The sequence below is a fragment of the Thunnus maccoyii genome, chromosome 18 (assembly GCF_910596095.1).
Source record: "Thunnus maccoyii chromosome 18, fThuMac1.1, whole genome shotgun sequence".
In the NCBI taxonomy this organism is placed as follows: domain Eukaryota; kingdom Metazoa; phylum Chordata; class Actinopteri; order Scombriformes; family Scombridae; genus Thunnus; species Thunnus maccoyii.
Window position 1 is genome coordinate 8020243 of NC_056550.1, and position 14998 is coordinate 8035240.

General features: G+C 41.1%; 1 protein-coding gene across 2 annotated transcripts; it reads right to left on the minus strand.

Moving 5' to 3' along the window:
* Positions 1–3623: 3623 nt before the first annotated feature.
* On the minus strand, positions 3624–10523 carry sox10 (SRY-box transcription factor 10). 2 transcript variants are annotated; one of them, XM_042394014.1, is made up of 4 exons: positions 10442–10523; positions 6699–7529; positions 4655–4923; positions 3624–4506 (listed from the first exon to the last, which is right to left on the minus strand). In XM_042394014.1, exons 2-4 carry the CDS (start codon positions 7121–7123, stop codon positions 3716–3718), a joined length of 1485 nt encoding a protein of 494 aa, XP_042249948.1. In that variant the 5' UTR covers positions 7124–7529; positions 10442–10523; the 3' UTR covers positions 3624–3715. The 2 variants fall into 2 exon arrangements, with proteins under 2 accessions (XP_042249948.1, XP_042249949.1); XM_042394015.1 differs by lacking the exon at positions 10442–10523 and having other exon boundaries at positions 6699–7695.
* Positions 10524–14998: the final 4475 nt, after the last annotated feature.

Here is a 14998-nt window from a genome sequence, read left to right on the forward strand (position 1 = left end):
CAGCTCAGGGTACTGTTTATACGGTCTCTACCCTCCACTCCATCTGTCTTCTGTCTTTGTTTACTCCCAGTTCTGTTGTTCTATCCCCCACGTTATCTCTCTCCTTCTGAGATTTATTCACTTCCTGTTCACCTAGTTTTGGTACAGTCATCATACAACTATAGTACTGGAGTCTGATCTGTCTTCTTACAACTGTTGGTTCTTTTTCATTTACATTTATACCAGTTTCATGGTCTTCTAATGATTATTCAGTCTTGCACTACTGAGGTGAATCAATCTGTACTGCTCCACAGAAACAAACACTTCCACATAAAAAGCAATGATTTGGATCCATTCCTGTCAGTGACTGTCTGTGAAGGTCACATATCAGCCGCACATCCTATCTCTACCTGTTCCTGGGTCTCCTGCGTCTGGCTCACACCTGCGTTGACATCCCTGCTACTCAAAAGTCATTTAAACAGAGAAATAATTGTACCTATGTCTTCTCCCTGGTTAACCTTATTCAACTTTTGGAATGTTTTAATCCCATTACAGCTCCAACCTGAAAAGAGAGGGGTGGGGATTTTTTTTTCAGTAGATGGAGTGAGCGTGGGGGGATGAGATGAGGAGGGGGTTGCAGGGTCTATGTGCAGAGAGTATGAGAGTCCCTTTGTATCCCGGTGAAGCTACAGGCCAGGCAGTTATGGGCAAGGCTCCCCTCATTGCCCTGTTTCCCTCCTCCCCCCAGCTCCCCTTCAATGGCCCTCTTTGTCTTTCCAAAGTATCACACAGCCGATTAAAGAGAGGGAATTAGGAGTCAGGCTTAACAGGAACACACGCACATACACGCACTATAACAAACTTGAAATATGCATATAGGAACGCATAAACAGTCGTATCCCCATCTGGGGCTGAATTAGTTGTAGTTTAGTTAGAGGAAACTTTCAGTTGCTTTAAGCACCTACAAACAGTACATTCATGTGGATTTGTTGACACTTCTGCTGCATCACAAACTCAGTCTTATTCACTGTCTGCACATACTCACGTCCTACAGGGTTTGCTCGTTAATTGTGGATTGCTGTAGCTGTGCACTGAGTCCCAGCCAGCTGAAGTGAATTATCCATTAGCTGAACAGATTATGTGGAGAATGTGAGCAGCGGTTGAGTCACTAGATGCCGTGAAGACATGTGCTTTTGTTGTTTTGTGTAATTTACAACAAGAAAATGAATATTTTCTCAACTTCATAACAATAGAAATACTTATATACTCTGTGGGAAAATGAGTTAGGGCGTTCACAAAAACGATCTGTCATTATAGTTATTATTCAGATTGAGATGTATTATGTTTTATTATTTTCATCATGCGTTCTGTTGTGAAGATGTTTCAAGAGGCGGACTTGTGTGAAAGCAGAAATAATAGAGCTTTATTTCAAGTGAGAGTAAAAGATCATTAGTCATCATCACATGTTTAGGCTTTTACTCCTGTTGTTGCTTAGAAGTTGTGTTGTTGCTGGCAACAGTTATACAAGACTGGAAAATATGAAATACTAAAATGGCAGTAACAGTCAAAAGTGTTCTTCATAATTGAGAAGGACAAATAACAGCGCACACAAACATTAAACAAATATAAATAAGAAATGTAAAATTCATTACAGATACTTCACACATAGCAATAGATGTACAATGAGCTGGAGGTAAAGGGTTAAATGATGGACCACACAGTAAAACAAGCAGTGCTGCATGCAAATGGATCAGATTTGTGTCTAAAAGTGATAAAGAATATTTGAGTGATATACATAAGAACAAAGCAAATAAAATGAATGTGGGTTTTTTTTTTCCACTGCCGCAGATGGAGAATAAGCAAATTAAAATACAGGTATGTTTAGGAGATGAGGGACAGAAATTACATGGTGAAACATAGTAGAGACCAAAAAGAGATGAGAAATGACAAAAAAAACATGAAAAAATGACTAGTTAAAAGTTTAAAAAATGGGAAAAAAGACACAAACAGGATTTAACATAAAATACAGATTGTTGCTTGTCTGTTTAATGTGTGAGTAGCTGGTATTAAGGATAAGGCACATTTAGTATTAGGCTCTGTTAAAATGTATTATCTCCTACATGGAAGCTTTACTTGCTCAATATATGGCATCTGTTTCTTAATATTGGCATCTCCCACATTTAAACTGTCCTAAGATGCTTTCAAAAAGTAACACACCTACAATCAAAAGATGTGACATTTCACATTGAATACTGTTCTATATACACATTTTGAATGACACACAAATGAAAAGGAAAGGCAGTGGTGCAGACTTTCAGTGGAGATAATAATAATAATAAGGCAAAATTCATTTGACAGTATTGATACAGTAAATTGCTAAAACAATGATAAAGCTTCTATTGTGTATTCTATGAAACATTGGTCAATGAAAAAGGGATTATCCAAGTATAAATAGATTTTATCATGAAGGCTCTTCATGAATACGTCAAATACTAACTGAAATCATCACACTCATCAGTGCCATTGTGAAAACAGGCAAAAGTTTGCCACCAATGCATTTTTAAGTAATTTTTAACAAGCTATGATACTAAAACTAATTAGCTACATAATGTAAGGTAGTTTTGAGTGTCACGTTGGGAGAAACATCTATAAAATCAGTCTCTTCTTTATGTATAAAGTTTTGGTCTCAAAACTTTGGTCATTTTACAAATATTTCATATCTGTGTAATTTCAAGTACATTGTATAAGCTATCCTGATAATAGTCAGTCAGCATGAAAATTGTTTTTTGACTAAATATACACATCACTTAACAACAACTAAACATGGTTTTATGGCATTTTTCTTCCATGCATGTTCTTTGTGTGTACAAAAGGCATTTTAAATGAACACAGCACAATAATTTGACTGAAATAGGGACAAATGTGCCTCTGAAACCAACAGAATGTTATCAATTATTGTATTGATTTGCAAAAAGCAATACAAAACTAACATCTGTTTGATAAAAGGTTCATCTTGCCTGAGAAGTGAATGGGCCACAGCCAAATACTTTGACACTCCATTCTTCTGTTACAACCCCCACCCCTCCACCCCACCACCCCCCCAAAACATTTCATACAGAATGAATTTGGCTCCCTCTCAGTCACACCTTCCATAATACCGATCAAGGTTTTGATCTTGAAGTAATACATTCCCAATTTAGATGTTCCTAATTCACAGTGTGTGCCATGGTCCCTGTTGGCTGCTGATCCCTCTTTTGGCCTGTCGAAGAGGGGTGTAGACTATAATGTGACTCCTGTGATACGCATGGAGTCACCAAACTGATAGGGACATGATCCCTTACCACCCACGAACCACCAATTGTGTTGTCTGGAGCATCAGAGGCTTTGCTGCTGTGAATCTAACCTGGAACTCTGCGGTGGCGGGTGGCTGTTTTTTGCCTTTACACCACCAAAGTAATACATTCTCTGACTACTACACTGTGTGCCCCAAATAATCAACCATGCTTCAAAAGCACCACACTCCAAACTCATCCTTGGGCTGTGACAGCATTTCTGCATCTGGGAAAGAACAGAACAGGGTTTCTTCCCTCCTGCCTCCCCAGCCGCCTGCCCCAGCACCTGCCCACTCCCCCCGGCCCAGACCACTTTCACCACTGATACCACCAACACTGTTGTTGCTGCTGCTGCTGCTCCCTGGGTCTGAACCTGCACCAGTGCCCTCTGGTCTAGTTGTCTGTCATGGCCGCGACAGTGTTGTGTAGACGGGCTGTTCCCAGTGTGTGGGGCTGTGAGACTGTGGTACACTGGCTGGGTCAGTGATGGCAGTGTACAGGGGCCTCTGGGAGGGCCCCATATAAGAAAAGGCAGAGTACAACCCTGAGGCCTGGCTCGAATGAGCGTAGTATGACCCTGAAGCCTGGTGGTCAGCGTATTCAGCAAACTGAGCCCTGGTAGCCAGTGAGGGAAAGGCAGAACTGTAGTGAGGAAGGCTGAGGGGGGCGTAGGTGACATGGGAACCTGCTGAGGCTGCCTCTGCAAAGTGACTACCTGCACCTCCGGCCTCGCTCTTGATTGGGGCCTTGGAGGGGTCCGAGCCCAGAGGGGAGCTGTGATGTTGCTGCGGCTGCTGCTGCTTGGAGAGCCAGGCTGCTGAGTGTCCACTGGCCGCTGCCAGAGCTGAGGAGATGCCGTAGGTGTATGGAGAGGCTGGAGAAGCTGTTACAGCTACTCCTGCCCCAACACTCTGCCCGACCCCCGGGTGCCCGTTGGGAGGAAGGTACTGGTCAAACTCGTTGACATCAAAAGGCTCCATGTTGGCCATCACTTCGTGGCTCATCTCACCAATGTCCACATTACCAAAGTCGATGTGAGGCTTCCCAGATCCTGGAGCACCTGAACTTCCCTCTGCTCCCATTGTACCACGGGAACCCCCATTCCCAGGCCCCTCCCTCTTTCCATCCCCTGCCTTCCCGGACTGAGGCTCGGTCTTGGGAGTGGTTGGAGGTGTGGGAGGACTGTGGCTCTGACCTGTAGAAATGCAAGAGAACATGTAGTTACGACTCTTTTTCTTTGTACACTAACAAACATTTATCTATCTGTGTGTCACTCTGTTCACATCTATCCAGATTAATTAACACAGTATCATTGGGATGGTGGGACGAAGCCTGCAGCCCACCTGCAGCATGAGGGTGGTGCCCATCTGCCAGAGGGGACCTGCCCCCCCCACTGTGGGCCACATCTAGGTGGAGGCCTTTGTAGAGGGATTGGCTTTGGCTGACCTCACCCTCCGAATGGCCGTCGGCCTCACTTCCTGACCCGGAACCATGCTTTCCGTTCTTGCGGCGTCGTGGCTGGTATTTGTAGTCAGGATAGTCCTTCTTATGCTGCTTCCTCAACCTTTCTGCCTCCTCAATGAAGGGTCGCTTGTCGCCCTCACTAAGAAGCCTTGGATGATAGGAAAATAAGTTGGTAGACAGGTTTATTTGAGGTATGAAGAAATCTCAACACTCAGTCAGAATAAGACCACACTGTTGGTTTTATGCTGCAATATATATTCTACATGATAATGCAAAAAATGTGTGTATGCATTAACAGTAACATTAATACTAGTGAAAAAAACTTATGAAAGGCTCAATATTCTGGAAGAGTTCAATGACCATTCTCACTACATATTAATAATTATGCAGAATGTCAATATTTATTTTGACTTTCCAGGTAGCTTAATTCTCAACATCTGCACAGCTGCATCTAATGTGATGCCTGCCAGGGGCCTTTTACTGCTGGACAGTAATGAAATAATACAAGCCAAAGATGCATCCTGTCTGCAAACATGAAACTGAGCTCCTTATTACTACTGCTGGCAGGAATGGCATGAGAAACTCCCGACCTTCCTCAGCCTCCAAGCTCATCTTGTTTCAGGCCAATTAACCAATCAAGCCAGAGCCCAAGGTCAAGTCTTCATCTGATTAATGTTCTGTCTTTATAAGGTTAATGAATTTAACCTTTCTGACCTTGTCAGACAATAGTGAGTGTTCTGTATGAGAGCTAACAACTTGTCCAATGCTCAACCATTCAATCAGATAGTAAAATATTATCTATCATAAAAACTCACTTTACTCTGGCTGACCCAAGAATATTAGCAATTTCAAAACAAATGTATTCAGTTAAGTGGAAGTGGTAGAAAGGTAATTTAATATATTAAATTCTTTGAAATAAAGAAACATTTTTGCAATACTTTTATGCTGAAAATCTGTGAGCTGAATAGCAAAACAACCTCTTATTCCCTCAGGAGCTATTTACTCCATTTATGGCCAGTAATTAAACAGTGTATGGAATTTGTCTGGATTCAGGAACATGTGACCATGGTTCACTCACAGCAGATAAACAGATACAAATGCTTCTCTGCTGGTGAGCTTTGACCAAATGCAGGCAGCCAATATGCCTCCTGACAACTAATTCACAGCATATACATTTTATAGAAAACATATCGCTGCAGATCAGCTCATAAGGAAATGCGTTTTCTCATGAACACAATTTCGTCCTTGTTCATAAGAAAATACAAACTATGTACTTAAACCAAATGGTCTGGAAGAAATGCAGAAGGTTGTTACATAAATATCAATATTATGAATCTAAAATGATAAACAGAGGTGAGGTCTGCATGTCAACCTGTAGTTAACAGTTACATCTGTAAAATCCATTTAAGTACTCAACATCTTCTGCATCCTATGTGGGCCTATGTAGATGCCAATATATCAGCTGATGAAGTTGATTCAAACCTTAGAAAACTCGTTTTTGTTAATTATATTCAGAACAGCAACAGGATTGTTTTACCTAGTTGTATTTATTCTTGAAACTCTCAGGCCTGAACATGACCTGAGCCTTTCCTATACTAATTCCAAGCTATTTCCCCAAACCCACACCCTAAAAATAAACTGACCCTATTATATATTACCTTACATATTTTTATGTAAGGTGCCAATTTGATAAATAATGTAAAATTACAAGAGATAGATATTTTTTTCTGATTTTTAAACATTTTGTCTCTTGACAGAGCATCTTAAGACCCAAGGACTGTCCCCTAAATGCTCTAAAAATCCATCAACACCCCTGCTATCACATCTCACGACTACTGTGAGTGTGAGCATCATCACAACATTACAGTCAGTCATTTAACAGAAGGTGGACTATCATCACTGAACATGAAGTGGCCTCCTCACCTCCACAGCTTCCCCAGGGTCTTGCTGAGCTCCGCGTTGTGCAGGTGCGGGTGTTGGTCGGCCAGTTTCCTCCGCGCCGCCTGCGCCCACACCATGAAGGCGTTCATGGGCCTCTTCACGTGCGGCTTGTTCTTGTTTCCGCTGTTCACGCGCACGGGCATGGGCACGAGGGTCCAGTCGTAGCAGTTGAGCACCTGGCTCACCGCCTCACGGATGCCTGCGGGGAAGCGCTCGTCCTCATCATCGGATTTGATGGAGGAGCCGGCCGCCGCATCGTCCAGACCCGCCAGCTGTTGCTGCCCGTGGAGAGGCGAGTCCCCCCCGCCAGGCGCACCGGAGGAGTGACCCGGTGATAGAGAGCGGCTGTCGTCCGACACCCCGGGACTGAGCTCAACCTCCGATAAGCTCTGCTCCTCTCTGGACATCTTCCTACACGCAGAGGCCCCCCAGGTGCGCAGTGGATGCAAGATCTATTCCTATAAACTGTAGCCTACCTGCCGGGTCCCTGTTCCTGTTTGTCCCTACAGTGATGTACGGAGTGTCGGCTGACTGCTGTCTGATCTGTCCCTCTGGCCTCGGTTAAGTTATAATATAAACTGCCAGTCTGTCTCTACTCTCAGCCTCCGTTGCAAAACTCTGTGAGGGTTCCACATTAAAGTTCTTTCCATCCGTGTTGTTGGTATCATAGGCGGCTCAGTGCGCACCTTGGACCCCAGTTTACCTGCTAATGCACAACTCTCTGCGCCAAACTCACCCGGTCTCACTTCCCTCCTGACTTCCCCTTCTCTCTCTCCTCCGTTTGTCCCGCGATTGAAATCCCACAGCACGGACCTGAAACAGCAGAGGGATGAGGAGCGTCAGTTCACCTTCCATGGGCTACAAATACTCTACAAACACCTGTACGACTATTGACTGTATTTCTAGGGAAGAAATGCTATAATTTGGTGATATAGTGTTAATAATTGTCAGATATGTGATGACCACATTACAAGAGGGAATCGGACTTGAGTGCTACCAGAGCTTCAAAATCATTTCCTACTGATTTTGTGCATTTGAAACTTCCAGTTTTGTACAAAAATCTTAACTTCAATTTTTTTTTCAATGAAACACTACTAATGGAACTTTTGTGGGCCCTCTCCAGCCATTTTCACATATTGTCTCCACTATTAGCAGCAACACAAGTATGATGAGAGCCTGATTCCTTTTAATGACACGAGTTTTGGAGACATATACATAAAATGACCCTCTATTTGTTCAAATCTGTATGAGAAACAAAAAGAGTCTGATTGGCGCTTCTGGTGTTAAAATGCAAAGTGGAACCACTGTAGTTTTTTAATCCTCGGAGTGGGCATTGGTCTGCAAGTCCAGTCACTTTTAAGTGATAAGTAACTCTAAAGTTTATGTGCATGGTCCAGCTCCTGTATAAAGCAGTGTCTCTCTGCAGGTCCGGGGCTCGCCCTCCAAACAAGCTACCGTTAAAGGTTTTGCAGTTATTCCAAGCTCCCCGGAGAGAAAGTGTTGGGTTGATATGAGGCCGCAGTAGCACAGACCTTGGATTTATACTCTGCAGCTCTTGGATAAACATGGCCAGGCGCTGGAAATATAAACCTCGTGTGCGTGCGTGTCGGTACGCGTGTGTGAATTGACACAGTCTGGTTGTTAAGCGGGGGCAGGTCTGTCGGTGGGAGCAAAATGTGTCCTTGTTTTGTCCATTAAATCAACACCCTGCCCCGAACTTTACGTGCTAAATATGCGAACTTCCTGTGAACCAGCAACACACAGTCCGCTGGTTTGTTTTCTTCTTCAGGCTATCATATTGCAGCAAAATTAGACAACTCGCCCACGTCTAGTGACATTATGAAACAAGTTGTCATTTTGACAGTCTGTGTTTTCATGGTGAAGTGGAGCATTTCAACCCACACAAACACTCAGGTTATTTGAGCATAAAATTCCCCAACTTTCTGTCGTTAACCTAATATTTAAAATAAGGATGCCGAATAAGCATGTAGGCTATGAATGAATATACTTTCCTTTATAATGTAATAGCCTGTATATTCATCTCTAATATAGGCTAGTCTATCAATGTGTACTTATACAGCCGATGTATGTGTTGGCCATTTGCTGATGACCCATAGATGTCAGTATACTTTTTTAAAATTCCATTTGGCTTTGTCAGCTGATGGCAGAGTTAAATTACAGGCTATTTGTCTTGTGGCTCTTATCAAAAGTTTGACGTGTTTCGAAAAACCAGCTTTAATTAACGTCTGATCCATTCCCAGCAGAGAGGCATGTAGAGCTTCACCATCTGTTCGAAGCGCATTAATAATGATATTCGCCTACCACCTGGTCTGCAAGGCCACTTTACATGGTGTCATCTAAAGCGTCCCTGCTGAAGAGACACAATACGTAAACATCACGCGTAAAGCACCAAATGCCTCATTGCGCACGTGTCGCCTGTTACTGCACTACGTGCTGCTTGTTCATAATGTCACTCATATGAAAAAAATGATCGAGAATCACTTGATTGAGATGTAAAAATTCCCTTTCGTCACTGACCACATTGATTATAGCCTTAAGTATGTTGTTTCTTTGGCAGATTGCGCCTCAAATCAGGAACAAACAAGCGAATAATGAACTCAGCACAGATCATTCCCATCAGACTGGAGCAGCAAATGTCATTTGATGCATTTTCTGATAATATATAAACTTTTTCTGACACACCCATCAAATCATGCTTGTTATTGATTCACATTTTTAAGCACATTTACTGTGCTTAATGAATTTCGGTTATGTGAACTCATTATCGACGCTTGACTTGCCAATGAGTTGGCCTCAATTTGCTTGTTTGTTAGTGTTTTCTGTTTTGTGGGTTTTTTTCCCAATTAGATTTTCAATTAGCTCGTATTTATGGGATCCACACGGCCCAAAATAACTGTAAATACCAGGACATTATAACCCAACAGCATCAAGATGCAATTAAACCAAATATGCGAACATGTCAAAAAAAAAATCAGAAACAGTTTCAGGCGATACTTTGTATCTTTCTGCACCAAATTCCCAAGGTTAAAGCTACTTTAATATCAGTTTTTAAATAGTTGTGTCATAGTCTCTTGCAATTTCCAAAAACTCCCAATAAGCTTTTTGATCAGTTTCCTTTTCTTTTTATGAAAAAGCTTTACTGCCTCCTTAATTAACTGAACACAAAACTTTAAAATCAGTGTTAAGGTGAATTAAAAGACCAAACCAATGACGATCAACATGAAAATGAAATCTCTGAAATCAAACATTAGCATTAAAACTAGAGCACTTGTTGCACAGGACTGTCATTACAAGATTTACTATGACATGGATTATTATGTTTGTGATGATCACCTTTATCCCAAAGTATCAAAAACGTTATTAAGACTAGCATATTTATCTGTTTTACTGCTGAAATGACTTTTAGTAGCAGCGCTATTTTCAGTTGGTTGAAATGTCCCAAAGATTACAGTATTAAAGTTTCAGGATGAACAAATCAGTCTTTTCGGACCAATAGTTATAAAACCATCATCATAGCTCACGAATCCCCAAAAAGCTGTCAATAATTATCAGGGACAATGTTAACAAATATCAGAGGCAGGATTACATCTCTAATTCTGAGCTCTTCTTCTCTATGATTCCGACGAGAAGAAATAATCAAATCGCAGAGTCAGAGCGGCCACCAGCAGCATGGAGGAAAGAGTTGGAAATGCTAAGCGTCTTACTTCAGTAATGAGAAAAGGAGGTCGCCGGTTCAGCACGAGAATCCGTGAGTTCCCGAGTTTCCAAAGTGACGCTCGCTCCCCAGCCCCCTCGCTCGCGCTGCCCGAGTATGAATGCCTGCTCTGTGTGTCGGTACCCGGGCTTAAAGAGCTCCTTGTATGAGGCTGAGAGAAAAAAAAAATACTGGGGAGGACAAGTCTTGGACGGATGCAAGCTCGGAGATCTCTGATTGGTTGGTTAGTCTCTCTCTCTCTCTCTCTCTCTCTCTCTCTCTCTCTCTCTCTCTCTCTCTCTCTCTCTCTCTCTCTCTCTCTCTCTCGATTATCTTATTCTTAAACTTAGATAACGCAAGTCATGACGTTTCAAAAAATGTATTTGTCTTAAATGAGTCTGGGGATGAATACAGAGCGCGTGCGTAAATATGAGCATAAAACTTTACGCAAAGAGCTACAGCCTACAAATATTTTCATTTTGTACATACACACCCCGCTCTGATGATTTTACATATGGACGTGTATCTCTTCACACATAAGAAATTATACAGGCCTTGTCTGGGTGATATTATTTCAGAAACCAAGACGTCCATCTCATGTACAGTACAGGCTAGTGAAGCATCAGATAGTAGGTCTGCTGAAAATAAAACTGTATTAACCCAAAACATCACTATAAATTCCTGCATTTTAAAATTAACTGCAAAATTAAATAAAGTGCGCTGCGTCAGGAGTTTTATGGACAAGTGATGTTACATGAACAAAACTTTCAATTTGACTGATGTTGTATCAGCTTAGAAAAATGTTCTAACGTGTATAATAACACATATATGCAACACAGTTTTCAGATGACAGATCCACAAATTTAAAGAGAAAAAAAACTCTTATCAGAGATCTGGTCACTTCTTGAGACAAACTGCGTCTGGCAGACAGACAGAGGCTCAAATTCACTAAACACGCTCCATGATGTTGGATTGGGACTCGAATAAGCAGCAGCCAGCGGTGCTTTATACGAACTTTAATGCCCCTAAAAACTATAAAATAGACAAATGATCTAATGACTGAGCATTTATAAAAACACGTTTATCCTCTTTTTAAGGCTGAAATAAACATTTAAGGTGTAAAATTAACACATACCCGAAATCACAATAAAATAAACGCGGGTATAATATTTCAATAGTGAGAGCAAACAGTACACTCATACACCACTGAAGACTGAGTCATATTTTTAGTGGCGTATCCATTTTTATATTCACTACCACAGCGCAGGTGTAAACTAAATTCAAAGGCCCTGAAGAGATTGTGCGGCAGCCGACAGAGCGCCTCTTCATGACCCTGTGTGAGTTTAATGAGAGCCACAGAGCGCGTTTAAAACCAAACAGTCTTGGTAGAAAATGCAGAAATCAGAGACGAGGGACGCCACGGATACAAACACAAGCGCTGTTCTTCACAACAATGACCCCCTGTATCCCCGCCATGCGACACACTGGCCCCCAATCCAAAAATCACCACTTTTTTTCCCCACTATCCGTGAACTGTGATAAGGGAATCCTAACCATGAGTGCATCTCTCTGTCTGATTCTTTCCCCCTCTCCCTCTTTCATTCCTCCTCTCCCCTCCTGTCTTTGCGCCCTTTGTTTTATCTCAGGTGAATTGTAATCATGTGATCAAAACGATCACCCCCTTCCCCCTTAAATGAAAAAAAAGGGAACAAAAAGCAGTTCTGTGCATATGAAAAAAGAAAAGAAAAGAAGGAAAAGGCTTGTGTCTTCCTTTCTATCGCCACTCTTTGTCCGCGTCTCATAAAGTAAAAAATGCTTCAGGACCGCGGCGACTCAGGGCCGGGGAGCTGTGGAGGGAGAGTCCGGCTCCTGGAGCTTTTATATCGGGGACTGTCAGGGAGCCACTGCGGGGATTTCGTCTTGCTCTGCCGTGAAGCTGAGGATTTGTGGCCCGGCCTCGGTTTGACGTGAGTGTTCGTTTTGGCAAATGTTCTTGCACAAGTGATGAAGGTGGGGAGAAACTGAGGGGAAATGAACAGGCCTAACAAAGTTACATTACATGAGCTGATGACGTTTATGTGAGACCAAAAAATGTCAACTAATGTAACATGTTTCTATGGTCACGCTATGCTAGAAATTAGGCAAATTAGACAATTAGACGTATTTCCTGTCACGGCAGCGATGCAAATTTCTGGCACTGCGTGTAACAAAGTGCTTCAAAAATATACTTTGGTCTGAGTGTCATGTATTTTGTTCAAAACCGTCGGTGAAAGTATCTGTTAATGTAATCTTGTTTATTATTTTCTCATTCTCCTTGAAAACTGCTGCCTTCAGAGTGATGATGGATGGTCTGACTAAACAAACTTTATTCAAAATGAGAGAAATGAAATTAAGTAGAGATAGATGAACCGTTTAGAAAAACAAAACATTTATTATAATATTCCAGAGCTACAAATACTGATAACAAAATGTTTTATATAATCCAAACAAAATAAAAACTGCTTGTGAATTTATAATGTGCCAAAATATTATGAATGCCTGTGTTTGTTTATTTCAGTCAGTCATGTTTCTATGAGGCCTATTCATTACATTTTAAACATATTACTGTTCAAATCAATTTGAATTCGAATGATTGAATTTTGACTGAGGCCCTGAAGAACACAACGTTCATCTTCAATACATGGAAACTAACTTTTACTCCGTTTTAAAAGCCTTGAAAGTAGACTATTTATTATCATTTGTACAGTTGTGCTCAAATAATTACAATTAAATTACATTTAAGTAGCTATACATTTATTTTCAAAGCATAAAAACTTACATTAAAAGCAACTTTCCTGTATCTTAAATGACTAAACTTTGCAAACCCTTAAAGTCATCTCAGTGAAATGAGACTTTAGGCTTCAGACCTTTTGGTAGATTAAACAAAATGAGTCAATGATTTATTGTATAAATTATACTTCCAGTGAACAGCAGTTAGCATTTTTAGATTCTTGGCATGACTAAATTTTGATAGAGATAAGGTTGCTTTTAGTAATATTACTTTGGGATGTTATGTGACTGATGTGAAACCATAATCACAGTTTATTTATGTTTAAAAGCAATATAAAAACCCAATAAATATAGAAAACTCATAAAATAGTTGATCTCATTTGATTCTCACTAAATAGTGATTTGATTTCACTGTTCACTACTGTACAGCGCATGTAACTGTTGAGGCTCACAATTAAAACAGCTTTTGTTTCAAATTAAATACTTTGCTGCACTGAAGTTTTGACTGAACTACTTTGCAGCAACATAAACAAAGAAAAAGAAGACAGGCGACACAGTGACAAGAGAACAACATGATACAAACTTGTTCTGTCATGTGACACGGATGATGTAGTTTGTTGTGAAGAACACATGGACGTACACACACACACAGAGCACACAGGGTGACCGTTACTGTCACCATGAAGCCAGGGGGCCCCATCCACATCAGCCCAGGGCCACAATCACCTCACACAAACACCATCATCCACTCTACAGTCCAGCTAAAAATCATGTAGTCTGTTGTTGATATAGATCAGGACCCAAATCTGATCTCTGGGCCAACTACTAGAGACTCATTTAAGAACACGATGCTTTAGAGGGCAAACAGACTCCAAGACAAACCAACTAAAACTTAAAAATTGTAAAAAAAAAAAAAACAACCTTAAACTCAAACCTGTGTGAACTCAGTTGTTTACTGGTGAAAACCAGGCACTGAACTGACCATCTCATGCCAGGTGACGCAACTATACTAATAAGTAGTGAACGTATACAAATAAACTACAAATGTATGAATTTGTAATAATTTTACAAAACAATAGGATTGTGGGGGACACTGGGACAGAGGAATTACTATCATTCAGACAGTTGTTATGTATTTAACATAAAAATATAATCCAGACTCATTTTACAGCCAAATCAATATGATGAAATCTTGCATGCTTAAATAGCTCTTGGTGCATGTTTTCTGAGGAACACATACACATCATATCTAATCATGTGGTTGGAGTGATACTTTAAGTTAATGTCTAAACCAGTTTCTTTTCATCCAAGATGAGAGTATCATCCATTTTGTCTGTTTTAAACAGACATAGTCACGTTGTATTTCCTGCTGACTCACAAGAAGCAGGAATTTAGTCAACTGATGTGTGGGTGACATAAGTGTGAGTAGAGATGTAAATAAAAATCTCAACATATGTGATGGTGTCACACACCATCCCAAGTCACTATCATTGGAAACTTACCTCTCTGTTTCTTTTTTTTCCTTCCACACTCACAGACGTACTCTACCTCCCTTCTGTTGTTCACTCCTCCTCTCCCTCCCTCCCTCCCTGAATGCACCTGTGCAGGACGCAGCAGGTGTGTCAGTGTTTTCTTGTTGAAGTGGATCAGTCAACCTTGCAGAAGGATCCGCTGGGCTGCTGTTATTGCAGTTATTACAAATGTAATCAACTATGTCTTGCAGTTTGAGATAAAAGCAGCATTCAAGCTTGAGTTTCTCTGTAATAATTCCAGTAATAACGTGATAGTGATTGATTCC